The sequence below is a fragment of the Pelecanus crispus genome, chromosome 4 (genome assembly GCF_030463565.1).
Source record: "Pelecanus crispus isolate bPelCri1 chromosome 4, bPelCri1.pri, whole genome shotgun sequence".
NCBI classification, from domain to species: Eukaryota; Metazoa; Chordata; class Aves; order Pelecaniformes; family Pelecanidae; genus Pelecanus; species Pelecanus crispus.
The window spans coordinates 55,777,960-55,787,871 of NC_134646.1; the positions used below are offsets into that span (position 1 = coordinate 55,777,960).

The window sequence follows — 9,912 nt, forward strand, 5'->3', positions numbered from 1 at the left end:
AGGAAACAATTCTGCATTAATTGAAAGATGGGCTATTTACCCTGTCAGGTCATTTCCATTTATAATTTAGCATATTCTCTATTTCCTGTGCTGCAGCTGTGCTATACTAACTGCAAAGTGACAGCCCCCGCCACCTCAGGACAAAGACTTTCCATAGTGCGACCAGGTCAGTCTAGCAATTACACAGTGTCTTGGTATTTGACATCTTATAAAGAACTGTGTGAATGTAAGGAGGCCCTAGATTAGATCCACAAAGATCTTTTAAAGTATTTTTCCTTTAGATAATAACCAAAATAATTTACATGGACAATGTCCCTTTTTCTCCTTTCCTTTTGTTTAGTCTGACTGCTTAGTGAAGAATGTCTGAAGTATTATGTTACCAGATGGAAGAAATGCCAAACAGATTTTAATTGCATATTATCCCACATAAAATGCAGGCTTATTTGTCTTCTAATATAGCCAATTTAATGTTTATACAGTACAAGAATAGAAAGATATAAACTACTGATGCAAGACCATTAAATATAGCTGAACATTATAGTAATTTTTAGCTTATCAGTTTCTAACATGACACAGATAATTACTGGTCAAGAATTCACTATACCTGTACTTTATTTGAAAAGAATTAGAGGGTCTATGTTTTTATTACAATTACAAGATGAATGATGGGAGCTTTTCCACCCAGAAAATATTTCCTTGTGCCCATTAAGCAAAGAATTTATAAACATTACAGAAAACATTGTGACCTCTACAATTGATACACAGTCCAAACAAGACAATGTATCATAGGTAACAGTGGTCTGAATTATACTCGCTATTGAAGATGGCTTTGTGGAACCTGGATGTTGGGCAAATGCTTCTTGTAGCTATGGATCAAATGTTACAACATACGTACTTGCACTGCATTATCTCAAAGACATTCTGAAAAGAACTGCATTTCATAAACAATTACTATAAATACAGTCCTTCTCTCTAACAGTACTTGGTGGCAAATGTAAGACTTAAGTCCTTCCAAATTCCAGAAGATTTGTGTTACCCACACAAACTGCCTTCACAACTGTCAAGATATACATAATTACTAAGATTTGGGTTAGAATGAATGTAATTTACAACATATGCCTAGAATATATAGCTTCTGAAGATTAGCTAATCAAAGGCATGGCCTTTCCTATATACAAGCAATAGGATAACATTTAAAAAGTAAAGTAGAAAGCTGTACATTTTATACAGTTTTTCAAATATATTCTCACTTATTTGAAGCTATTTCAATTTTGAATCCAAAGTACATTTACACAAATGTTTTCAAAGGTGCGAGTTCATGTGAAAGACAACAGTGAAGTACAAGTCACAGTACCTGGGCACAACTACTCCATTGTACAGATGGCAGGCACTGAGAGGGGACAATAACCAGCTCGTGATTTCCTAGGACCTATGTACATCAGTCAGCTTTAGGTACATAGCTGGTTTAGTCCACAGCTAGTCTCCCTGTACTCTCTTGGCTGCCAAAAGAGAAAGCAAATTTCCTCCTGCAGGACTTTCTGACCAGAAGCTTCTCTGAATGACCTGTTGGGTTGGCATTTCTTTATTGACTACGGGAAGAGCAGCCAACTAGCTTAGAGTTGACTGACACTGGCAATATCACTGTGCTTCTTATTGTCAACATTGTTCCTCTTCAGCTCTTGCTCAATACAGCTTTAATTCATCCTCTGTTTCTACTATAATATAATACTGTCACAAGTCCAGCCGTTATTTTTTGTTGTGGGTGAGATCTTCCACCAGTAGACCAGTAGACTCCACCCCATGTTAAATGTAACTTTAAGTACTAATACACATGTAAGTAGTGCACTGGATATGCTAACACATAGCTAGAAACTGGTGAAAATGATTCTCATAATTCTATGAATTTTGAAAAGTCTATCACTTGCCTACAAAGTAATTGTAGTAGCCAATAACTGCTGTTTACGTAGTATTCTGTTAACTCTTGGTCCAGAGGTAGAGAAGAGACATAAACAAACGATTTCTGTTCCCTAACTGAGCCTGTTCATATACATAAAGTGCCCTAACTGAGCCTGTTCATATACATAAAGTGCAAGAAAGAAGATGTTAATGATATAAAAGAAAAAAGTTCTGAAGGTCTGATAAATAAAGCAATTCTGCTTAAGAACATTCCTTTTCTAACAAAGTACCACAAATAATGGAAAGGCCAAAGGGAGTACTAGAGTTCTGAGGGAAAAAAAAGTTATAACTGCATAGGTGAAAAGTTGGTCCCATGGTACCTGAATGCAAAGCTCTGATTCATCAGCATGAGGGTTTGATTCTTGTATTGATGTAGGTGTGATCTCTATAATGGAGTTAAAATGGAAATGTGCATCATTCTCGTACAGAACTCATTTGGTTGCCTTCTTTTTTCTACTTCCAGGATATAAAAATTAACTGTTAATGCTCTTAATTCTTTAAAAATACTTCCAGCTATTAATGAAAGATAATTTATACCTCCATGAACATACGAGCAAATGCTGAGTTCTACATACATAAGCAATCACCACTGACCATGAGAATTACTGGTCCTATGTTGAAAGTCTCATATATTTGGAAGTATTTGCCAGAGTGAGGCCCTCCTAATATATAGAAATGAAGTCTATTGTTTATGTAAAAAGTATGTTCCATTTTTTACTTCTATGTAAAATTAAAAAGCAGATACTGCATATCACTTACTATCTTTTTGATCAGATGTTTTATGAAATGCTGGTTAATGAAAGTCAACCAGTCACCTGAATGTTAGAAAATGCATCTTTAGGACAAAGGACACAGGGAGAGGCATAGAAGGTTGGAAGCATAGAAGCATATCCTCATAAGTACTAAGCAATCCCTATTGTTGGACGACCAGATTGAATCATCATTTAGGTAGGTGTCATCAAAGTTCACAATCTTCAAGTCCTTCTTAAGGTACATTTCATTCAGTTTGTTTAGCGTTCGAGCAAAGGTATATTTAGATGCACAACTGTATGCTTCCAGACTGTAGACTTTGTGGAAGTGCATGTCAAAATATGGATTATCCTAAAAAAAACAGAGAGAGAATTAAATTATTATGTGCATTACAGATGTTAGAACACCAATCTGTTGTTTTCTGCCCAGCTACCTTCAGGGCTTTTTCTCAGTTTGATGGACTCTAAAGGAGTTTGCGTGTATTTCTGCTATTCATACTAAAGAATCTTCTAAAACTTTACAAAGTAGCTGTTTCTAATTAGCTGTTATTCTTTGCCATTGGGAGTTTTGCCTGAGTAAAACTTTCAGAGTTTGCTCAAGCGATACGCTGCACTTTATTGGGATTATACAATCTTGTTTTGAAATGAACCATTTTGTCATGTTGCCTAAAACACACTATATGAAAAGCACTTGCCTTGGACTATAAGTATATATGCCTGTCAGAAGAAGAATATTGATTGCCCTTCCTGCCTAAATTGTAATTCTCTGTGCTTTCTGGCTCTTTGGCACAATTAATCCCAGCAGCAGCTAAATTCTGTTAAATTCTATAGATATGAATAACTATTAAGAATATTTATAGCAGTGTTAATCACCCTATAATTATGAGTTTGAAGTTCATTTAGGCTTTTCTTTAACCAAAAATGGAGACAGATTTTGATCATCCCAGTTGTGGAAGGCTGAATCATTTCTGAAGGATATTTCAGCACAGCACTTCAGAAAAAAGCTAAAGTAAATTCATGCAGGCAAGCGATAAGGAAATTCTCTGGCTGCCTTGGCTGGGGAAGGGACAGGAACATCTCCAGAAGCAAGATAACTTGGAGAGGGGATGTAAAGTGTTATTAGTTTTGGCTTTTTTTGATCCTCTGGCCTAAACTGCAAAGAGCTCGCAGGGTGCAGGGATACTCTGAACATGAGCTCACCTCCTCCATCTCCCAGGCTCCTAGTTTTAGACTTGAGGGCGATGTGCACATGACAGAAGAACAACCACGGTTTGTCATTTTCCTGGAGCAAGGCTCTGAAACCTTTCTTGTGGGCTCTTGATTTCTCTTTCACTAGGATAATGTAATCTGAATTCTATTTTATGTTCACTTGAAAGCACTTTCAAAGGTAAAAAAGTCAAATTTTCCTGGACTACATTTATTATGCATGGATGACTGTTAAAATGACTTCTCATACATGCAGTAAGATATTCTCCTCAGCATATTCCTCTAGCTTTTGTAAAATAGGATTTAATCCTACTTTTGGTATCATTCTGTATTGTACTACTGCAGCCTCACTTTACCCCTCTGAAGTTGTATCTGAGAGATTAGGACTTTTTTAGCAGTAAGTCAGCCAGATCTAGCCAAAGCTGTTTCATGTTTACACACACAAATATTTAATTGATCCAAGTAATATGAGATTAAACTATATGAAAGAGGCACAATTTCGTGAGCCGGTACACCAAACAATGCACTTGCATGATATTTTACACATGGACTTTGTCACACAGAGAACAGGTTCATACATTCAAATGACGGGGTCACAGTCTCCATAAAAATATTTAACAAAATTTTGTTTTCAAATATGCATTAAAATCTGTGGGATTAAGTCCAGTTTACACCGGGAGAATTTTTATTCCCAGTTATGATGAACAAATTAGAGAACAGCCAGCTTGTCCCTCAGATCTCAACCGGAGAGATGAAGATTACGACAAACAAGAAAATACCTTCTTCCTCCTCCCTGCCACCCCCAGCAGTGCAAATGTGATATGGAATCCCTCACATGCAATAAAACAAAAATCTCTTGGAGGTTTAATTTATTTTGTGTTTTACATAACTTTCTTTTTCAGATAATACATTTTAATTGCATTTTTTTTATACCTGTATCCCAAATTGCAACACAAGAAAATTGTAATATATGTATTTAATAATACATAACACTTACAGTATCTGCTTCTTTTCCATCAATCATCTCCAGATCTTTCAAAAACCATTTTTCAACTATTTCATATTTCTCGTCTCGGTCCCCTCGCAAGTGTTTAACCATACATATTTCTACTTCTTCATTTTTAGTCACTGCAAGAAAAAAATAGTTTAGATATGCAAGCAAATACTTCCCAAAAGTTCCAATAATAAAACACTTAATCAAACTACATTTTAGATAATATCTTAAATGATGTATAGGGCTGTACAGGACTTAATTTATTTTGCCCAGGTAGTAGGAATAGCACCATGTTCTCAGTCTATGAAATCTGTCAGCTTTTAGTAGATCTAGGATTTACCTTACCCATCCTGTGAAAAGAGAATCTTGTCTGTGCAAATGCTTTTCATCTGAATTCACTAGCAGTGCAGTGAAAGCCTAATTCAGGCACTGGATCTGTATGGATAATCCACTTATCCTGCTTACTTCAAGGGGGAATCTTTCAGGGTGCTGGAGTCAGCAAATTGCAAAACCGCTACCAAGGCTCTGTATTTACATGACTTGTGCTATACTTTTCTATTCTGTGGATGAAGTTCTCTTATGAAGCCATTACTTCTTTAAAGCAAAACTCTTATTTCCCTATAAAATGTGTAAGTAGGCCACTTAAAAATAATATCAAAAATATTTCTTAAAGCTTCAAGTTGCCCAGTGCTATCTTTGTAGAAATTACTATTTTCTGACTTAGGCAGGAAATGAGAGTTAAAAGAGCACAAAGACAATCTTTGCAATAACTACCATTATTAATTGATTACACTGAGTGCCGCGTAGGAGATTGGATTTCTGTAACACACAATAATGAATGTGAGAAGCACCGGAGCCTGAACAATATCCTGCACATCCAGCACGAAGGCTGCAGGGCAGGCCACTTCCCCAAGCCATCCGGTTGCCTAAGGTAAGGACAAGATGTCACCTACATCTGGCAGGAGAATTTTGACATCATAGCACGAGGCTACAGATGCAGGAGCAAAATTCTTTTATTTCTAAATACTGCCTGAATTTTTGAAAACCCATTTTGAAACTTGACTAATTTAATCTTGTTCCTGTAAAAACGTCTCTCACTTCTCACCTGTTTATAAGAAAATGGTTATTTAATAAAGACAAACAAAGGATATATGTTGGAGTTATGACTTCTTTCCAGTAAAAAAAAAAAAAAAAACCCAAACCACAACACAGTGGAAAATGTATAAATTGATTATAATCTCTCTCAGCCTATAGCTTCCCTGCCCGGGAAATACAAACCACTGTCGCTTTTTTTTTCCAGTCCTATCAGTCATAATTGCGCAACGATTTTTGACCAAAGGACCACCACTGTGTTACCTTCTGTGGAGAAGTTGCAATGGTTTTCATTTGCAAGCAAATCTAGTAGGCTAATCTTAGAAAGTTCTCCTCTTACTTCCAGTTTCTCCCATTTTGTTTGATTTGCTTGCTTGTGAGGGAATATGTTGTCTCCCTCAGAGTTAAAACAAAAGGAAACAAGCCCAACCCCAAAAGCCCCCAGTCCTGTCAGAAATACAAGGGGATGTCCTAGCAGCCCCCAGGTCCCACAGACTGCCACTTCTCTACCCCTCATGCAGGAGCAGAAATCATATGACATAAGGACAGAGCACAGACATGTTCAGAATAACGAAACCAGGAGCATAACCTGCCCAGTGGTGAAACTTGGGTGGACTATTTTCAACTTAAAAAAAAAAAAAAAAATTCTTTACTTCTCCTGCATTTTATATATTGCTTGTTCTTGCACTCAGTTAACAGAGTTGAAGAAAATTTTTTTTTTTATATAGAACACGAGCCCAGATCTACCATGTCATTGTATTAAACTCTAAAAGCTTTTCCTGGGGAGGGCACAGCTATGGCAATGCCTTCATAGAGCACAAACTATTTCTTAAGGTCTTCCATGGACTGAACACCTTTTTCAGAGTCTCTGTTGGATAATATATTATCCCTACTGTTCTTCTCAGGCATACCAATACTGGGTTGTGAAAATCCCTGAATGTGGCTGCATTTCAGCTTTATGTTCTTCCAGGGTTTATAAACCATTTAGTGAAAGGATACTATTGCCTTCACACAAGAACGGGAACTTGCTATTGTGAAAAGGAAGGGAAATAATGTTGGGCATATGGCACAAAAATAAGGTTGTTCAGTTATCCACACCAAGATTTTGTCGTAATAGAGATTTCAAAAGGCACAGACTTCTGAAGTTTTGCCTATTGTTTGACTGATTTTCTTTTTTTTTTTGTTACGGTAATTTGAAATCAACAGGAACATACTGAGGTTGCATTGCAGGGGTAAGATTTTAGATAATGGGTTTTGCTCCTACAGAATCACAGCAGATTACAGTAGCTGCTGGCAGCTGGATGCAACCCGTCTTTCAGAATCAGATTTCCACTCACCACTTACTTGACTATGCCTGAATATATTAAGAGAGTTTAGTATGGATACTGGAGAGATCACACTCTTAATACTCTACATAAATTTTCCTTTACGTAGAGAAAGAGACTTCCAATCAGATAATCTGATTAGAGGCTTTCTTTAATGACTTGTTCTCCTCTACCTTAAAAAGCAATTTTTAGTGAAGATTTTAAAGGTGCATAACATTATTTCTCCTCTTTGGATGTTTCATAACAGTGAACAGATCTACCACATGCAACTAAACATACTTCTACCAGATAGTTTTATAAACTATTAATCAGGTTGGTGTTTCTGTACATTTAGAAGCTCTGTGACATTCAGGAATACTGTTTTTGCAGCTGTAAAATACAAAGCCTGTTCTACTAAAATTACATGAGCGCAGGGAACATATCTTGCTCAGTATTTCCGGTAATCTGTGAAACAACTTAAATATTCTAAAGACTTCAGATGTTTAGAAAGATAACGATCACAGAATATGGTTGACATCACCCCATATTGCATGATAACCCAATCTGTGTCTCAAGTACATGGATTATTTCTACCTGTTCTATGCATTTTGAACCCAAAGAGGAAACAGACTGGAAGAAGCATTCACTTCAGTCTAACTACTTATGGATGAGAGCATTTATCTTTTGGAGTATCTTTCAGTGTTGTGAAATTGAAAAAAACAAAACCAAAAACAAAACCCAACAAAAACCACACACACAAAAAAAATCCAAGCAAGATTTTTTGACATCTTGTTCTAAAACCGTTATGAAATAGATACACTTGAAATCAAATTTAGTAAGTAGCCAGATAATTAAGTTTATCACTCACAGCAATCTTGTTTTACTCACAGTTCCTGCTAATTACTAACTCAAACGTGCATTTATTTAAACCACAAGTCTAGCTTATTGCTCCCAAAGTAATTGGGACAATATGTAGGACATCAGACCAAGACAAGGGATAATGCAGAAGCTCTAAAAATTACGAATGTTTCCTGCCACGTTAATGTGTTGTTATGCTTTCTTACGGAAGCCCTAATTAGCACCCCAGTAATGTGCTGCTCTTTTGAAGGCAGGTGAGGCACTCGCAGCTCTGCCACGTCCCGAACACTTTCAGCAGTTAGCATCACAGAACCGTTTCGGTTAGAAAAGACCTTTAAGATCACGCAGTCCACCTGGAATACGGTGTCCAGTTTTGGGCCCCTCAATACAAGAAAGACATTGAGGTGCTGGAGCGTGTTCAGAGAAGGGCAACAAGGCTGGTGAAGGGTCTGGAGCACAGGCCTTATGAGGAGCGGCTGAGGGCACTGGGGTTGTTTAGCCTGGAGAAGAGGAGGCTGAGGGGAGACCTTATCGCTCTCTACAACTACCTGAAAGGAGGTTGTAGTGAGGTGGGTGTTGATCTCTTCTCCCAAGTAGTTAGCGATAGGACGAGAGGAAATGGGCTTAAGCTGTGCCAGGGGAGGCTTAGGTTGGAAATTAGGAAAAATTTCTTCACGGAGAGGGTAGTCAAGCATTGGAACAGGCTGCCCAGAGAGGTGGTGGAGTCCCCATCCCTGGAGGTGTTCAAAAAACGGGTAGACGTGGCACTTGGGGACATGGTTTAGTCTAGTCTACCCTTGACTGGTTTAGTGTGGACTTGGTAGTGTAGGTCAATGGTTGGACTGGATGATCTCAAAGGTCTTTTCCAACCTAAACGATTCTGTGATTCTGTGATTAACCTACACTACCAAGAACACCGGGGCTGCCGCCGCCCCGCGCCGAGGCGCTCCCCGCTGCCGCCCCGCCGCCGGCCCCGCTCCCTCGCGTCCCCTCGCGTCCCCACGCACCCACCCGCGCCCGGCCCCGCCACCCCGGCCCCCCGGCCCCCCTCGCACACCCGCTCTGCCGCGGCGCGGCGCGGCCCGGCCCGGCGCCTGCCCCGGTACCTGCGGCGCACAGGTAGCAGCGCCCGCCGCCCGCGCCCTCCACCTCGATGAACTCGTGCAGCCGCTGCCGCCGGGGGCCGAACAGCCTCTTCGCCAGGTCCTCCTTCACCAGCGAGGACATCGCTCCTCCCCGCCGAGCTGCTCAGCGCCGGGCACCGGCCCCCCGCGCCCCGCAGCCGCCGCCCCGCGCCGGCCGCCCGTGGGGCACCGCGGCGGAGGCCGCGCCCCGGCCGGGCCGGGCCCCGGGGGGCGGGGGAGGCATCGCCAGCAGCGGCCCCCGCCGGGGTCCCGCTCCCCCCCTGGCCAGCACCCTGCGCCGCCGGGGCCGGCCGCCGTTTAGGCTCCGGCCGGGAGGGGCCGGCCCGCCGATCTCCCCGCCCCACGCGTGCCCGCCCTCCGCCGTGCCCCGGCGGGACGCTCCCGTCGGCCGGGGCCGGGGCCGGGGCCGCGGGGGGCCCGGGCGAGGTCCCGGTGGCCGTGGCGGGGCGGAGATCTCTGCAACTCCCTGCTAGGAGGGTGTAGAGAGCTGGGTGTTGGTCTCTTCTCCCAAGTAGCTAGCGATAGGACGAGAGGAAATGGGCTCAAGCTGCGCCAGGGGAGGTTTAGATTGGATATTAGGAAAAATTTCTTCACGGAAAGGGTAGTCA

General features: G+C 41.0%; 1 protein-coding gene across 1 annotated transcript; it reads right to left on the minus strand.

The window, feature by feature from the left end:
- Positions 1-2,793: 2,793 nt before the first annotated feature.
- EXOC1L (exocyst complex component 1 like) lies at positions 2,794-9,386 on the minus strand. The gene is made up of 3 exons (XM_075709786.1): positions 9,266-9,386; positions 4,909-5,039; positions 2,794-3,057 (listed from the first exon to the last, which is right to left on the minus strand). Exons 1-3 carry the CDS (start codon positions 9,384-9,386, stop codon positions 2,794-2,796), a joined length of 516 nt encoding a protein of 171 aa, XP_075565901.1.
- Between the last annotated feature and the right edge of the window lie 526 nt (positions 9,387-9,912).